A 19,614-nucleotide genomic window follows, 5' to 3' on the forward strand; every position below is an offset into this window, starting at 1 on the left:
CGTGATTCAGACAGTGACTCAGACTTCTACTGGCGGCCATCATGTCCATCTTATTATAACTACTAAACCTACAGAAGATGGGAAAATGACTTGGCTGGGTTACTGTGAGTTCAACCCGCACACTGAAATTAGCCAATAATATTTTTGTGAGTCACGTTACATTAAACGACTAGTTAAATTAATGTGTCTCATAAACATCATATGTTAAATAAGGCTAGTTTCAATATGTGATGATGTATGATGTTTTATGACCAGCTTATGGAGCAGTGAATGATGACTTAATCAATTTCCACCGGTTTGTAATTAATTACTGACACTAAAATGCACTGAAGTCATTTAGCTAAAACACACAGAAATGTGCAGCCTTATAATTTATGACTTTACTTTGATCCAGCAGCCAAGCTGCAGCAGCTGCCATACCCAGAATGATGCCTGATGAACATCTGTCTCGCACTGCATTATTCATTTCTGTAATTATTTATTGCAAAATTCTCATGGGCTTTATAATGTGCTATAAAAATTCAATTTGCGATTGTGATTTGAAATCCAGGTTAAATGTTTGAGTGACTGACTTCTGAATTTGAAATCACGGTCAATTCGGCTGAGGCAGAGTTCAAAATCAAAACGTATTGCACACATATTTTACGCTTAGATTGCACACATTGCAGTTTTTTCAACAGTAAAACTGTTCTACCACTGTGTTACGTTTATATATACATTATATTTATACATGTATTCATATATACAGTATATTTATACATGTATTCATATATATATAGTACACACACACACACACACACACACACACACACACACACACACACACACACACACACATATATATATATATATGTGTATATATATATATATATATATATATATATATATATATATATATATATATATATACACACATATATATATATATACATATATATATATATATGCATACATACATACATTATATATGTGATGCATTAAACATACATACATTACATATGTGATGCTCAATAAAAGTATATTTTCTGTATATTGTACTTTTTTACACTGAATTATTATTTTTTTTATCTTTATTGACGTTTTTTTATGAAAAGCATTTCACTGTATGTCAAAGTTTGTATAGTTGTATATGTGTATTTGAATTTCCCGCACGTCACAGCCAAAGAGGTGCGATTCCTCCTAAGACCACTAGAGGGGATCCTCGCTCACCTTGTTGGACTCTTTTTATTGTCTGCTCCATTTCCTTACACAACTGTTTTGTGTTTTCTGACACATCGCCTTATTTAAGTTGTGTGTTTTAGGTGTGTGATGAGACTTTTCTTGTTGTTTTCGTGTTCAAAGTTTGTAAAGCTTGCTTTTTGTACTTGCATCAGATGGCTTGGACCCCTTAAGTGACGGTATGCATTATGGCACAGAAATTTTTACCCAAATCTGAGGCTTTACACAGTAAAGACATTAAGCCAGTAACTGTCGCTGAATTTGGTGGCCATCTTATACACATAAAGCAACTTAAATTCAAAAGAAAAAGAGCCTGGAGAGAAATCTAGTGACTCCTTGAGCCACTTGATACAGCTCATGAGTTCACATCACATCTGCTGCTTAAATGAATACAGAGAGTAGTTTACATTCTTTTTGCTCCTTTTAATATTTAAATTTTGAAGTCTAAAATGAAGTCTGCAAAGGAAGCAGCTTGACCAGGATTCATCAGAAATAAACAATGTTTTAGCAAATCTACACGTACAGAACAGACACTGAACTGACTGAATGAGGAGAAAAAGCAGCAGGAGGTAACAAAACCCCGCTGGGATTAATCAAAACATAACACACACATAAGCACACGACACATGGCAGCTCGGACAACACACAATCACTTTACTAAAAGTAATCACTTAGTCTAGCAAAACAAGGACTGAAAATAAGAAAATTAACAGAAAGCTCATGCAGATGTGAACTAGATCCCTCAGAAAGAAGCACACGTGCACTATTAATATAGCAGTGACAACCACGTGAGCTGCTTTTTTGTGTCCTCTGTTGCTAGAGGTTAAACAAATATCGTTACTGTTCATTAACTCTTTCAGTGTTTGCTAAAAAATTACGCAGAAGGCATGTCTCTATAGTGCTATATCTCTCAAGCTCAAAATATATTTGCCGTAGAAGATGATGGATGGAAAAGTTGTGTTATGATTGGAAACAGAACTGAAGCACGAACGTTGTAATTGAGTAATGGAAACAATATTCGCAGAAGCAATACACGTGGGTGACGTGGCAAATACAGTATTCATATTGTGATGAATTACACAGCGATACACAATAAAAACATCTTGATAGTTGAGGGGGTTTTTTTTAGAAGATTTGTCTATTTTCTACAGTCGACTAACTTCATGGGATTTTAACTGATTTAAAATAAATGCTTATTGATTTTTTTTTTTAATATGTTTTTGTTTTTAATAATTTGCTTTAGCCTGGTCAGGGTCTTGTTGGATCTGGAGGCTATTCCTGGGTGTCATGCATACAATAATGAGACACACATTCATAGTACATGGTAATATTAATGAGAAAAATATATATATTTTAGAGAAATGATATAACTCTCTACACTCTCAGGTCTTTGCTTCCTTAAAGGAAAAATTATGCCTCTGAAATAATGCCTCACATTGCAATTCTAACATAAAGATAAACACAAGGGTTTAAAATGATAAATTAATTTCTATGGCCTATGTTAGATCAGTAATGTATATAAGTAAGGAAATAGCTCTTGTTGAGTGTTTTAGGTAAACAATCCACAGGATGGACTGCTGTATTTTCCCTTTTTGTTTGCTTGTTTGTTTAAATGTCTATAATGACACGTCTTAAGGCGTTGTAATGGAGCCAATCCACCAACCAGCATGGTTTTATGTGAGGTTTTGTTTTGTGTGGAACGAGGAACCTGGAAAACACACACGCAAAACTCCACCCAGATAGTAGTCAAGCTTAGGACCGAACCGGCACCAACTTTGTGTTTGTCTTTAAGTAACCTCACATGATTTTTATCAGTGATCAGTGACATCTACGACCCTTGATTCATATTGCTTTTTAACTAGTATACCTTATAAACTTATTTGTATATTTATTTGTATTGGTAAATCAACTTATCTACAAACTACACTAATAATTCAGATTTATATATACACCTAATCCAGATGTTGCCAGCATAATTAAATAACAAACTAAACTACAACTTAGTGGTGTGTATGATGACTAAATAGCATTTTTAATGCAATTTGATGTACCATGACCTTTTATCTACATCATAAATTTGTCTGTATCACAAATGAATGGATCCAGGATAGGCTTGCAGCTCAGGACTGGATGTGTATAATTTTTAAACGCAGCTCAATGCTGCTCTCTGATGTTCAGAAGTTGTATTTGGACTAAGACGGACAAAAAAGTTGGGTTTTTTGTTTTTTTTTAATTCAATCAACAAATGAATGATTTTCTGGCTGATTGGGATACAATGAGTCAGTTATCTGTTGGTTTTAGTGTAAGACCTGTGCTTTTCCCTCTGTTGGATAGATATTAAACACCACTATGGAGTGTGGCATGACAAAGACATTCATTGCTAAACATGAACAAAACAAAAACAAGTGCAAATTCATTTGCAAAAATTTAGAAAGCTCTAGACTAAGTACAAATAAAAATAATGTAGTTAGTAATTTGTATATAGTCACCTGTAGACTTCCATCACCAGGGCCACAGATTCTCAGTTCTCTCATCAGGGAAGAACTACTGGATCATGACGTCCAACAGCGGCAGAGACAGCGGCAATTTCTGGCCTCAGGAAATCTGGCTTCCTAATGAGGACACTTGAGAGAGTCCTACATGCATATTTCTACCTCTCTCTCTCTCTCTCTCTCTCTCTCTCACACACACACACACACACACACACACACACACACACACACACACACTAAACAGTTTAGACTACTGGAAACATTTGTGCTTGCTTTTGTATACATTCCATTATATTCTATTTTTCTTCAACATGTTTTCCATATACTTCTATATTTTACTATTATATTTTGTTCTATTATCCCTCATATTTTATATTCTATTTAATACATTCCTTCTTATCTGTTTTTCATTGCTGCACTGGATGAGTAACTAAGGACAACCTTAAATTTAACATTTTTACTAAGGAAAACCTAAGTTTTACATTTTATATATAACACATACACATGTGGCTAATAAAGAACCTTGAACCTAGTGATAATGTATGTATAAGGATCACAGTAGCAATGTGTCTTTTACCTTTTTTGAGGCAAATTGCTAATTTTAGTGAAATATTATATCTCCACTCACACACTCTATTGTCTCGTGAAAATGTATTTCCGAAAGAAAATGACACAATAAAGGAAAAATTTGTTAAAATGTGTAAAACTAACCCTCTGAAATATTGTCTCATATAACAATTCAGGCATCAAATATTTAATACTAATACTATTATTATTACTACTACAACTACTACTGATAATAATAATAATAATTATTATTATTATCAGTAGTAGTAGTAGTAGTAGTAGTAGTAGTAGTAGTAGTAGTAGTAGTAGTAGTATTAAAATGCTTTAGATTTCTCTAATACTGGAGACTCCTTCCATAAATGTAACATAAATGTTTCCTTACAGAAAACGTCACCAGTTCAATACAATACAATTAGATTGTTGTTGTTGTTGTTGTTGTTGTTGTTGTTGTTGTTTTAATACCATGCACTGCTATTGTGATGTTTGGTTGCTTAGACAATATTGCAAAGTGTTTACTTATTTATTTATTATTACAGTATTTTTATTTTTATTTTTATTTTTTTCAGAAAATTTCTCTAACACGACTTTGCTTATTTACAAACTTAGATTTGTCTTGAAACGAAAGGGAAATTTTTGTTATTTGATAGATAGATAGATAGATAGATAGATAGATAGATAGATAGATAGATAGATAGATAGATAGATAGATAGATAGATAGATAGATAGATAGATAGATTATTGACATAAGCACTGCTTTATGCAAAACGTCTGTGTCCTGAATCGAATGAAATGGATTCGAACTTGAATCGACTCGTGGCTGTACTGAACCGACTCCTTTCAGGTGAGTAGTGAACCGAAGCGTATCGAATCTTTAATGCGATGAATCGTATACTACGTATTTAGACGTGTCGAGATGTATTATCTCTGATGTCTGACAGATGGAGATTCATTCACCCTTTATAATAATTGTAGGCTTTATATATAGTTTACAGTGTTCACTAAAATTCCTGTGTATAAACTGTAATTACACTACTGTGCCCCTTGCGTTCATCCTACACCAATCATAACGCGATACAGCACCTATTACTGATCCGCCCCTAAGAGTTAACCCCTCTCTCTCTCTCTCTCTCTCTCTCTCTCTCTCTCTCTCTCTCTCTCTCTCTCTCTCTCACAGTCGTCTGTCTTTTCCCAGTACTCTGTCTTTTCCCTGTCCTCTTCACATTATAAATCCTAATACAGTGTATAAACATATCTGACCTGATGGCCGCTGTCCACGCCACCCGGGTCCTGATTTACGGAGGAAGAGGAGCACTCGGCTCAACCTGCGTCCACCATTTTAAATCCAAAGGCTGGGTGAGTTTATCCTATTCATCACCGCACAAAATTTTCTTTCTTTATATATGTAGAGATTCGGTAATATTTTATCGGTGACATTTCAATATACAATGTGTCTTAAACGTGTTTTATTAATCTGAAGATACACAGAGGTTATTGGAGTTATTGTTACTGAATGACTGACACTTGTTGAACAGATGAAAAAAAACTCCTGTTTTGTGTTTTCAGGCTCTTGAGATATATTGAACGTGACGAATAGTTGTTTTGATCACAAATAAAATATATTACCAACACCTTATATCATCCGTAGATGCTTAAAACTTTAAAACTATGTTTCATTTCCTTCTTCCTTAATTACAAATAGGGATGATTACGATATGATTATAACCTAGAATAAAAATATCACAGTTTCACGATATTACCGTGGCACATTTGGTTACTGTCTGTTTGGTGTGGGTTTTATTCAAGTTCTTGCTAAATTACGAATGTACATGATTGATTGGTAATGGACTGGAATTCCATCCAGAGTGTATTCCAACCTCAATTCCGGTGTTTCTGGAATAGGCTCAGGATCCAAAGCAACCCTGACTAAGATAAAGTGGTGACTTAAGATGAATAAATGACAGAAATATGAAAAATAAATAAATAAATAAATAAATAAATAAATAAATAAATAAACAAACAAACAAACAAACAGATAAATAAATAAATAAAAATCCAATCAAATTATGCAATTTTTATTCTTTCTAGGAAACATCCTTTTTGTACACTCGTTTACAGTGTCAGTATTTATCATGTCATTATAAGTTGAAAGAGAACATGCCTGTAAGGAAAGGCAGCGAAACCAAGCAAAAGAAATAATCATTTGATCCAGCACAGAAGTGTACAGTGCTACTTTGCATTTGGTTTATTTCTGGTCAGCCTTGCCATGCACAGCTGCTATAACTAACAGTAATAAATATAGTCATTAAAATGTAATTATAGATAAGTTGGACTGGGCTGAAGCATTCTGTGGATGTTGCTGGCTTAAGAAATGCATTTTGAAAAAGTCAGCAGTGAAGTAATCCTTCCTCAACCCTGGTCAAAAATGTGTGACTTCAAAAATATCTGAATTTCCGTCTGTGTTGTATTGTAGTGGGTGGCCAGCATTGACATTGGTGCTAATGAAGAAGCTGATGCGAATGTCCTCGCGAAGATCTGCGACAGTTTCTGTGAGCATGCGGAGCAGGTGAGCATCAAGGCAGGGCTGAGGAATTGGATGGATGTTTCATGGTCAACAACATAATGTCCATGTGTAATATAGGCAAAGGGCTATTGTGAGAAGAGAAAAAGAAGCTGTGAATATGGATAAAAGGCTGATCCTCCTGACACGCTATGGACATACATGCTACGTACCTCCACAGCCAATCAAATCCCAACATTTGTAATTTGTCAGCCTGTCTAAGAAGGCCACTAAGATTCTTGTCACTGGCACATTATGCACTATTTATGATTTCTGCAATAACATTTAAGCCACAACATTTTTTAACTACAATTTTTAAACCCCATTCTCATAAAACAAATATAATTCTTTTAAACATTTCAACCTCTGAAATTAATTCCTGGCCTTAGTCTTGGTAGGAGTAGAGCATCATCTGCCTTCATCCCATCTGCTCCGATGTGAATAGCTTATTACACATCTGCTACCAAGGAAACGCCATTTGTTTTCCGTATCCGTCCAGCCGAGGCAATTTCCTCACCCAGCCTCGTATTGACATCCAGCAAGCCCTGTCCTTTTTCATCACCCAATCTATTATGTCTGCACAACATCAGCATCACTCACAAGCTTATATAATGAGTGTGGATGGAGGACACACAATGACGTCCTTGTAAATCCACACGAACAGATTCGCCTCTCTTGTTTGCCTGGAAAACCGATATGTCATTGTTTATACCCAAGACAGCAAATTAAGCCTGTTGGTTGGAACAGATTGTAATAAGCATTTTGTTGATATTAAATGTTTTAATGCCTTGGTAACTGCCCAAAATTTCATCATGGTGAAAGCTATAATAAGAATGCTGTGATATGTATATGAATTTGTATTATATTATATTATTATCAAGTCAGATGAAGCAATGGATCACAAATGGCTATTTCTCTCAGATATACACTATAGGGTGAAAGGTACAGTATGAGGACACCTGATCATCACACCCATATGTGGTTTGTCCCAAAATTTGGGTCTGTGTAAGCTCAGCTTTCTAAGCTGTAGCATTAAATTCCCCTTCACTGGAACTGGACAAGGCCCAATCCTGTTCCAGCATGACAATGCTCCCTGTGCACAAAGCGAGCTTCGTGAAGACATAGATTGAGTAGGTTGGAGTGGAAGAACTTAGGTATCCTGAATCTGACTCAACCCCACTGAACACCTTTGGGCTGATCTGTAATGCAGAGTAAACTCTAGACCTCAGTGCCTAACTTTACTAATGCTCCTGGAGCTGAATGAACATAAATCAAGGATAAATGAATGTGACGGTCATATAGTGTATAGGTCTTTATAAAAAGATCATTTTTTTTACTGTCATTAGAGGAGGACAGTATTTATCTCCAACAAGTTTAAACACATTGTGCAGTTAAATTAAAGATTTTGATTCTGATTGGTTAAATGTGTTAATTAATTTTCTATTTTTACAGCAGCTCTGGTGCAAAATGCACCATATATAATCAAAATCTAATAATAATAATTAAAAAAATATATGACTCATTACTATACTTTAACAAAGAATATCAAACAAAGTTACCAGTGTCAGTTCCTTGTAAATCACAGATAAAGCTCTTTGAAGCTTTAGGTTTTGCACAAAGGGCCCGTCAGGTAGAGGATTTCCATCATTGATTATTTCCCTGTAACATCATACGCTATTCTGTTTTATTCATTAGTTGCTACATGAATATGAACATGAGCGTAGCATTTATTTATTTAATTTTTTTCTTATTCTGTAGGTGACGTCAGATGTGGCTCGGCTGCTCGGAGACCGGAAAGTGGATGCCATCGTGTGTGTGGCTGGAGGATGGGCTGGGGGAAACTGTGCCTCCAAAGGTCCAGAATTCATATTATGATTATGTGAACGAACATCCATACAGTAACGACACACATATTTAAACACTGCTCCATTTCAGCTTTTCAATCATCAAAATTGAAATTGAAATTGAAACCTTTATTGCCCCGAAGGGAATTTCTTTTGCACTCAAGGAAGCCAAATTAACATCCAACAACTTTACAAACATAGAAGACACAAAAAAACAAAACATAAACAACACAAACACAACAATGATAGTGACATACAATAATCAGTCCAATATCTAAAAATGAATCCATAGCTAATTAAAAAAATTATTTAAAAATTATATGTTCCTGTGTCTAATCTGTTCAGTAACCTGTTCAGTAATCATATAGTATATACTATATACTGTATACTGCAGGTATTTAATAGATAGTATTATTACAGTAGAATGATACAGTAGCTTGTTGAATAAATCTTCTTTCTAAAAAAATAAATTCTTTCCAATCCAACATTTCTGCTGATTTCAGCCTGATAATGATATTTGATAAAGAATTGTGTCATCTCTAATTTACACATAAAGTGTCCACTAGAGTAACTGTGCCAAGCACATGATATTTCATGTTGCTCAAACCTGATTAGCATTGAACCGCTTTTCATCTCATACTCTGTCTCTCTCTCTTATCTGCACTCTCTTTTCTATACAGACGTGTTTAAGAACAGCGATTTGATGTGGAAACAGAGCGTCTGGACGTCAACCATCTCCACGTATCTGGCCTCTCAGCACCTCAGGCCTGGAGGTTTGCTCACTCTGACCGGAGCCCAGGCTTCACTCAGTGGAACTCCAGGTGCTTATACTGTATATATCGAAAACCGTAACTTATTCAAATCAAAGTGATATATTTTATATTAAATCTTAATAGAAGGCCATTAGAAATGACATTTAGCAGAAGAGAACAGAGGACTCCCGATCTGTGCCAGTGGCTGTGATTTTACTTTGTAATCACAGGGATTTACTATCTGCTTTAGAAGTTATTAGACAAAGCCTTTCTAAAAGATATATTTGTAGACTTTATGTGTGCACACGCTGAAGGTGAACCAAAGATTTTTGCCATATTTTAACTCAAGTAACAGCAAAGGAAGCCAAAGGATTATAGGCAATGGTATTTGTTAGTGTAAATACCAGCTGTGGTATTTCTTACTTATACTCTTAATATAGTTAATGCATGTGGCATATTGCAAAAGCTCAAAAAGAATAGTATGCTAGATACTTATTTTGCTATGTGCCTTTAAATCACACGCATTTCACCTTAAATCTCTTAAGACCCAGATTAAAGCTGATGCCATCTGACTGACTGAGTATAATAGGTCTTACTGCCTCTATAATGCAAAATCCTCACATCAGCATGTTAACCTGAAGCTGCACCCCAGCAAAAATCCCTACATCAGCGTGTTAACCTGAAGCTGCACCCCAGCCAAAATCCTCACATCAGCATGTTAACCTGAAGCTGCACCCCAGCCAAAATCCCCACATCAGCGTGTTAACCTGAAGCTGCACCCCAGCCAAAATCCCCACATCAGCATGTTAACCTGAAGCTGCACCCCAGCCAAAATCCCCACATCAGCGTGTTAACCTGAAGCTGCACCCCAGCCAAAATCCCCACATCAGCGTGTTAACCTGAAGCTGCACCCCAGCCAAAATCCCCACATCAGCGTGTTAACCTGAAGCTGCACCCCAGCCAAAATCCCCACATCAGCGTGTTAACCCGAAGCTGCACCCCAGCCAAAATCCCCACATCAGCGTGTTAACCTGAAGCTGCACCCACCTAAAGAAGACCATCATAAAACTCTTACAAAAAAATCCCTATTCATTATCTAATGTTTATTACATATACCCTAGCACTTTATTAGAAAACCTTCCCCAACCCCTTCTAAATTCCCTTTCATCCTACACCCAATCATTTTAACCTGAAACATGCATGCTAAACAGACATCCCTTATCAGCCTGATTCACTGAAACATGCATCTTATACACTCCGACAAACCCCTCGTCAGCTCATCATACAGCATACCAAAACCATCCTGCCATACACTCACCACCAATCCCCTTATCATGACTCTTTCTCAAGACTACTTTATCATACCCCCTAACAAGACCACCTTGACATACACTACACCCAAGTCTACCCTATCATATTCCTTAACAAGACAAGATCATATCAAACTAGGATGTTTAGGAGATATTTTAGTGTAGGATGTATGTTATTATTGCCTTGTTAGGATACAAGGCCATATTAAGATACCTCCTACACTAAAATATCTCCTAAACAAGACTACATTAACATACCGCCTATACAAGACTACCGTAACATACCCCAACTCAAGACCACATTAACATACCACCTTCTCAAGTTTACAGTAACATACCCCTACACAAGACTTTCGTAACATACCCCTACACAAGACTATCGTAACATACCTCTTCACAAGATTACATTAACATACCCCTACACAAGACTTTCGTAACATACCCCTACACAAGCTCACCATAACATACCTCCTACACAAGACCATCGTTAACATACCCTACACAGGACTATTATAACATACCCCTACACAAGCTCACCATAACATACCTCCTACACAAGACCATCATAACATATCCTTACACAAGACCATCTTAACATACCCCTACACAAGCTCACCATAACATACCCCCTACACAAGCCCACATTAATCTACTCCTATACAGGACTACCTTGACATACACCCTACACAAGACCACTTTTACATACCAGCTACACATCCCTACCCAAGACTACCATATAATGCACCCTTCCAAAAACATCTTGTCATATACCCTAACAAGCCTACAGTAGCATTCCCCCAACATACAGTATGACCACCTTAACATATACCCTTTTAAAATCACCTTATCATACCCCCCATAAGACCACCTTATCATACTCCCTCTGTTAAACCTCCTTAGCACACCTCATCATATATCACACTCAAGTCTAAGTAAAACCGTCTCATCGGTACACTTCTCTGAAACCCACACTCTACCACAATATCACCCTTAATCCTGCACCTCACTCATACCCCTCATCTGTGCACTGCCCTGAATCTGCTCCTCTGATTGGCTGCACATCTGGGAGGAGACATGACTCAGCATTTTAGCTCTGCACTTGTGTGGTCTGTCTCTGCTGCCTTTCCCTCTGCTCTCTCTCACATCCACGCAGCTGAGACCGCTGCTTTGGCATGACATGATTAGAATTTCTCTTTTCAGTGTTTCACCAGTTACATGAAATAGGGAGTTAAAAATTAAACTCTAAGTATGCTAGCTATCCTGAATGGAATAGTTGCACATTTAAAAGTTTGCCGTCCAAACAACCAGAATCAAGCGTCCTGAGCTTCGCCGTCATTCTCCTGATGCCTAAGTGGTGCTAATCTTGAAGAAGCTTTAAAATATGTCTTAGTACATGGCAGAATAAGCTGACGTAAATCATTTAAAGAATTTAATCCAAAGCTCGAGTTGTACAGCATGTGATCATGCTTTGGTTTTTATCCTGGACTTAAGGTTTTCAGGGCAGAGATCACAAACAAAGAGAGGTTCCTTGCTTTAGCAGCAGGGAAGCAGCTACACACCCCTCGTTCTCATTGGTTCATACACCATAAGACGTTTTGGCATGTCTGGCCTTCATTTTGAGTAACATTGTTGTTCATTAAAGAATCACTCAGATTCTCATAAAGTCGGTTATTGGTTCCAGATGCCAAGGCTCAACAACATGAGGAGTGGGGGCAGGGTCGACAACAAGGTTGAATCTTTTCAGGACATTGGAATGGAGAGTGAGCTTCACGGACAGAGAAGAGTTAAAAAATAATCACTATCCAAAGTTCAGGTCTAATCTCTTATCGCTGTTTATGGCCGGGAGATACGGCCACAACAGAGCAGTGTGAAGGCCAGATGGTTGTGTAGAAAATAAAGATGTGTTTACACCACATCTCTCTCAGACATGAAAAAAAACAGCTTTTGTTTGCAGTAAATTTAGAGATACTGTATCATGCCAAATGGGAAAGTTTGCATTTTTACAGCCAAAGTGTACTGTGAAAAATTGTAATACTTCCGAAATATTCCAATTGTTAGATATAATTAACGGTACGGTGTGTAATTTCTGAACCCCTTTGTTACCTGAATAACCACAAATTTTAAGGAAACGTTTAACGTTGTTTAAACAACTAATACCGGTATAATGATATTCCGAATCTCATTCCTTTTAGCAAAGATGTCTTCGAACGTATTATTATTACTTCATTATTACAAGTTTAAAAAAGGCATATATTGTTTGACTTTTAGGTTTGGGCTAAAAACCACACTGTAAACAGCAATTTAAATGTACAGCAATTTAAATGTAACAGGGTTGCCAAATGTGCTGTAAAAAAAAGTTTACTGTAAATATCTTTACAGTAAAAGTTACTGTTCACTGTAAATATAAGACAATATTGCCTTACAGTTAAAAGTGTGGAGTGTAATTTTTAAACCCATCTGTTAACTAATCTAACCACAAATAGTAAGGAAAAGGTTTAGGCTTGGTAAACTTTTTTTTAAAAATTCAAGCCATGTGCCAGTATTGTGAATCTTGTTTCCTCTCTCAAAGACGTCTTTGTACTAAGTTTTAGCTCTAGGTTAAAATCACACAGTAAAAAAATGACTGTAAATGCTAACACTAATGTTAATAAACCGTTGTAATTGTGTATATAAACATATCAAGAACCTTAATACCTTATATATATATATATATATATATATATATATATATCTATATATATATATATATATATATATATATATATTGTATATATAGTATATATTGATAAAAGAATAAGCCCAGAATTTGAGAAAAAAGAAAAAACCTGAATAAAATTCAGCCAGTTCACAAAAGGGGAAAGGATTTGAGTTGTGAAAGATGTGAAAGATCATATTCAGGTCATATTAACCAATCTATGACCATAACTTATTTTATTTATTAGAATTTTTTTTTGTGATGAAAATCATGCAGTGCGAAGTGACATTTAAGAGACTAAATATCAGGTTAACTAGCTAAATAATTACTTGGGATGGTAACAGGATATGGATGATTTTTTGCTTTATGTGTAATTTGTGTATTTTTACATCAATTCCAGAAATTAAATGATTTAATATTTTAAACAAATATCAGTTAACAATTAATGTTTTTACCAGTGATGATTGTTCTCTCTCTCTCTCTCTCTCTCTCTCTCTCTCTCTCTCTCTCTCTCTCTCTCTCTCTCTCTCTCTCTCTCTCTCTCTCTCTCTCTCTCTCTCTCTGTAGGTATGGTGGGTTATGGCATGGCGAAAGCAGCAGTGCATCAGCTGTGTGAAAGTGTTGCTGGACAGAACAGCGGACTTCCTTCAGGCGCTGTAGCCGTGGCCATCCTCCCGTAAGTGCTCTTCCTCCATCTCTCAGTTTATCTGCCTATTTATCTATCTGTTATAACTACAAATCTTCTTTGTTGCTCTTAGTCCTAACCGGAGCTGTACATCAGTGGATTTTGTGCCACAGTATTATTTCTCTACCTACTTGAAGAGATACAGAAGTAATTATATTGAATTAAATAATATACTGAAGTAATGAGACACAGTTGAGGAATTCTGAGCATAGACCTCTTAATAAGCCTCATTAGGGGAAAACTAGTTATGACAGAAATCCATAATACAGATTTTAACTGATACCAAATAAGATCACATCAGTCTTTAGTAATATGTCAAAACTTCTTCTACATTTGTCTTTTCTCGTTAGAGGTCGCCACAGCGAATCATCTGTATCCACCTAACTCTATTCTCGGCATGTTCTACTCTCGCACCGATTACCTTCATGTCCTCTTTTAACACATTCATATATCTCCTCTTTGTCCTTCCTCTTGACATCTTATCTGGCAGCTCCATCTCCAACATCCTTCTACCAATATAACCATCTCCCTCCTCTCTACATGTCCAAACCATCTCAATCTATCCCCTCTGACCTTGTCCCCAAAACAGCCAACCTGAGCTGTCCCTCTGATGTGCTTGTCCATAATCCTGTCCATCCTCGTCACTCCTAAAGAGAACCTCAACATCCTCATCTCTGCTACCTCCATCTCAGCCTCATGTCTTAGTAATATGTCAAAACAATTGCGCTTATTGACTCGCTTATTGATTCCTCAGACCATTACTATGTCACATTTTTTCAGTTCTTCCCCGTAGCTTGAGTTCCAGTGATTAGTTTGTATTTATGTTGCAGTTAAATGCCTGGAAAATACAAAAGAGTGACAGAAGGGACTTGCTGTTTGCTAGCATCTGTAGCATGTTTGCTAGCATGTAGCATCAAACAAATGAGTTATCGTAAGTAAATTTCTACAAGCTGAAGCAGTTTATCTAAGGCTAAGATTTTTAGACAATTTAAATCACATGTTTTTGTTCTAACCTTCAGCTTTTGTTTTGTATCTTATGGCATGTATGGCATGACATCCCATGGCAAACAGCCATTAGGCAGGTGAAATGTTCCAATGGTGCAAAGGAAAAAAAAGTTGACTGCCCTTTGATACTACATGCACAACAGTGCACTTTGTCACTTGTCACTTTGTAATATGTGCAATATATCTCTTATATATTATGCACAATATACACATTTTTTGTAATATGTGCAATATATCTCTTATATATTATGCACAATATACACATTAAAAATTCAAATAATCAATGCATTATATACATCGGTGTATGTTATATGTTCTATACATACTGTAAAGTGCCTTAAGCTTACCTTAGCTTACCCCGTTTTCTCTCACCTATCAGTCAGACTAGTGGCGTTACCTCATGTGTGAGCTTGTGTACGTGGAAGAATAGATAACGCTTTCCTCAGAGGCTTTTGACGTTAATAATCAATTAATCAAACAATCAAAGATAGATAGATAGATAGATAGATAGACAGATAGATAGATAGATAGACAGACAGACAGACAGACAGACAGACAGACAGACAGACAGACAGACAGACAGATAGGATTGCAGAATTATCACATAATTTTACATAATCACATAATTACAAGATCACATAATTTTATATAGTGTTTTCAGAAGTTTACGTTTATTACAGGACCGAAAAATGCAGTCAAAATTTCACAACATGATAAAAGCTTCAAAATAAGCTTGTTTCTTATTGTGTTAGTAACAAACAGAGCTTTAAATGCCATGTCGCTCGTCTTGTTGCTGCCTCGGGCACCTTTGCTGTTCCAGAGATTTTCCTCGGTAACCCCTTTATGATATTATGTCCCAGGGTAACCTTGGATACACCGATGAACAGGAAGTTCATGCCTGATGCAGACTTCAGCACCTGGACACCAATGGAATACGTTGCAGAGTGAGTGTTTAAAGCATGCATTTGTTATTTCTGCAATCCTTCATGAGCGTACAGTATGTGACAGGTGAGGGGAGGAACATATTAAAGAGGTCACAAGTTAAATTTGACCACAAGATGGCAGTGACGTTCTTCCTAAGCACGAACAGATACGGCTCGAGAGAACCTTATACAAGAAACCAGAGAAAATCTGATGATGGATTTGTGTGCAGTGATGGGTTCATGATATTACTGATATTGTATAAGGAGTCCACATTTGACTTAGATTAGACTTACATAAATAAGGTAATAATAAGTAAGATGCACAAATAGAGAAAGTTCCTGAATATATTATCGAATAAAAATAAAATAAACAGAAATCTTGCATAACATACAGACTGAGCTAATAATACACTGGTTGCTACGTGGACAAAATAGATTTTTTTAAAGAATAATCTGTCACAGATTTCTAGCATCATATAACCCGCGAGCGCTGTCACTATTGCCAAGAAAATTCTGCATTTGAATTCTATTTAATTTATACCAAACACAATATGAATATTCTTTGTAATGTGTATTTTTAGAGGAAGGGGGCAATGATTTTTAAGCACAGGTACAGTATAGACACTGTGTATGGCTACATTTACTGTATATTCTGGACCATACGTGATGCATAAGGATAAACGTTTGTGTTATCCAGATGTTTTCACAGACTTGGGAACACACAAGTGTCTAGAATGTCTTCTAACATTAACATTCACTTCTCATTCACTTAACATTTCCCTGAAAGGATCAAACCTGTTCAGCAGAATTCTCAATTAAATATAGCAATAGATCACAAATGGATATTTGTGTCAGACCTACACTATATAGCCAAAGGTATGAGGATCATGGTCATCACACCCAGATGTGGTTCGTCCCTCCATGAAGACATAGTCTGCCGAGTTTGGAGTGGAAGGCCTCGAGGATCCTGCACAGAGCCCTGACATCATCCCTACTGACCGATCTGGAAGTCCAGCTTTGCTATATATATATATATATATATATATATATATATATATATATATATATATATATATATATATATATATATCAGAGAGAGAGAGTTTTTTGATGCGCGTATAGAGTCATTAGCTCTAGAGACAGTTATTAATGTAATCTCAGTGATGCACACACTGACCGAGGAACCGACTGACCCACTAGGTCACGTGGGAAGATTAAACTTGGATTTATGGAAATGTCTAATCTCACAGGAGGAGCCAGGAGCACTGGAGATTATCGAGAAAGCCAGAGACATGGAGGGACAAATTGTCTCTGCGATTGAGGGCGGGTTCTAAGTTAATCAAAACAAACACTCCTGTAATCGGATAATAACTGAGCTATTTCTATTCTTTCTGGAATCTTCTTTTTCTTCAGGGCTTGTGGCTGCCAACAGCCAGTGCTACCAGTCACATCTCTTTATTTTTATCTCTCTCTCTTCCCCTCTCTCTTTCTCTTTCTCTCCCTTTGTCTCTTTCATGCCTGTTCTATCCACCACCCCAACTCGTTATTCTGCCCCTGTCATTTCCTTCGCTCTATCTCTTTTTCCAGAATGTTCTACAGCTGGGCCGCCGGGTCAGAGCGGCCAGCCTCGGGCAGTTTGATCCAGCTGGTGACGTCAGGAGGAAAGACAGAGGCCACGCCGGTTCAGTAAAAACAAGAAGAGAGCGAGACGAGAAGAGGAGTGGAAGTAAAGAAGGGTTGGAAAAAAACAAACATTCAGTTACAGCTGCATTAACAAAAAAAAAAAAAAAACTCGGGTGTGATGCGAGACTCCATCCAGCCTTATAGTACTTGAACACAGTGCCACCTGTTGACATTTTACACTAAACACAAGTCCTTATTGTTTATTCGTTTAATTGACATAACGTTTAATGTTTATTCCTAAGGATATCTGGAGGAACATTATACCACAGCACAGTTGATTTCTCAGAAGTTAACGATGGAGACTGGTTGTTGTGGTTTGAATACAAGCTCAGTTTAATATGTTACATGATTCTATATTAAGAGAAACATGTATGGAGGATTAATAGCAAGTCTTAATAATAATCCTTATGGTGGACTGTAGTGAAAATTTCTGTAAGGAAACGTCCTGGGATTGTACGCATATGGAAGGAGTCTCCAGTGTTAAAGCTTTGTATGAGTCAACGTCCCAATATCCCTACTTGGGAAGAGTGTATGCTTTCTGTTTTTTTTTTGGTATACATACAAACATCTTTTATAACGTTGTTGTCTATAGCATAAGAGAAAACAGGTACTTTTTGTTTCAGTGTCGACCAGAAATAAGATAAAAATTGTAATCAGTGGCAAATTGCTGCGGTGTAAGAGGAATAAAACACTTCAAGACATGCTGTAATTAAAAAATAATCAGCCGCACGAGTATTTTATTCCTTTGTAGCAAATAAAGATGTCGTCTCAAGCCGGAACATGAGAGAAGAGTAAGTCATGTGACTTTTTACCCGGTTGTTCTCTACAAGCAGTAAAAAAAGTTCAGCCAGACCTATAATGCAACTTTTCAAACAAAGTGACCTTATCCTGTGCATGCTTGTGTACGAGAGTAGAATACAGATGAAAAAGTTTACAGTAAACACCATTCATCAAAACCTTTCCTGTGCTTTATGGCTGTGTGTTAGAGTGGTACATTGTACAATCCAATGTTAAGCAGTAAAATGTTTCCCATAACCCACTACCACTTGGTTCTGGAGGCTCTTTGTATCAACACCACAAACCTATTCAAATATTACACATATGAGTGTGTGTGTATGTGTGTGTGTGTGTGTGTGTGTGTGTGTGTGTGTGTGTGTGTGTGTGTGTGTGTGTGTGTGTGTGTGAAGATGATTCATCTTTGTTAGTGCTCCATCTGGACACACTGTGCAATATTACACTACCAGTCAAAAGTCTGGGTGCTCTACTGTTTTCCGGAAACTTCTTTTATTTACAGTATAGAATTGGCAGTGTGTTATGGCATAGACAGATCTCTTTCAAATATTCACATACTTCACATAAAAAAATACCCAGCATCGCAATACACTTTGAGGAACTTCACATATATCATACGTTTGGTGAAAAATCAAATATTCAAAATTTCCGTGCTTACACGCATCATTCCTGTATTTGTTCATTTATCTTCAGGATGAGTTTTATCCTGGTCAGGTTTATCCAAGTCTTGATGGATCTCAGGAACATTGAACACAAGACAGGAATACACTCCTGAAGGAATGCTAGTTTATTTACAGGACATTGTGTATCAGGTACACACACATTACACGATCGATACACGTACCACTTTGAGGAGAATAGTACCAGAATGAAACACACACACACACACACACACACACACACACACACACACACACACACACACACAGTGAGACAGCAACGCTACAGTAGTGTTGAGTGGAAATCTTCTACACGTCAGTGAAACCACTTCAAGACATGCTAAAGCTTGTTAAAGGAAATATCCAATTTCAGCACTTACCTCACATGTAGTCAATTAGACATCTTTGGTGTTCAAAATTTCATTTCCCCA

General features: G+C 36.7%; 1 protein-coding gene across 1 annotated transcript; it reads left to right on the forward strand.

Annotated features, from left to right (window-relative positions):
- Nucleotides 1–5,377: 5,377 nt before the first annotated feature.
- qdpra (quinoid dihydropteridine reductase a) lies at nt 5,378–18,774 on the forward strand. Its single transcript, XM_027154700.2, has 7 exons — nt 5,378–5,631; nt 6,749–6,841; nt 8,594–8,690; nt 9,360–9,500; nt 14,004–14,112; nt 15,987–16,070; nt 17,637–18,774. The coding sequence occupies exons 1-7, from the start codon at nt 5,539–5,541 to the stop codon at nt 17,737–17,739; spliced, it is 720 nt and encodes a 239-aa protein (XP_027010501.1). The 5' UTR covers nt 5,378–5,538; the 3' UTR covers nt 17,740–18,774.
- Nucleotides 18,775–19,614: the final 840 nt, after the last annotated feature.

The sequence above is a fragment of the Tachysurus fulvidraco genome, chromosome 17 (genome assembly GCF_022655615.1).
Source record: "Tachysurus fulvidraco isolate hzauxx_2018 chromosome 17, HZAU_PFXX_2.0, whole genome shotgun sequence".
Taxonomy (NCBI): Eukaryota; Metazoa; Chordata; class Actinopteri; order Siluriformes; family Bagridae; genus Tachysurus; species Tachysurus fulvidraco.

Bases quoted from the DNA above. Each gene is read 5' to 3' on its own strand.
- qdpra (XM_027154700.2), top strand. From the start codon at position 5,539: ATGGCCGCTGTCCACGCCACCCGGGTCCTGATTTACGGAGGAAGAGGA. The intron at 8,691-9,359 runs GTCCAGAATTCA...TTTTCTATACAG, and splicing joins GGGAAACTGTGCCTCCAAAG to ACGTGTTTAAGAACAGCGAT. The intron at 16,071-17,636 runs GTGAGTGTTTAA...CTCTTTTTCCAG, and splicing joins CCAATGGAATACGTTGCAGA to AATGTTCTACAGCTGGGCCG.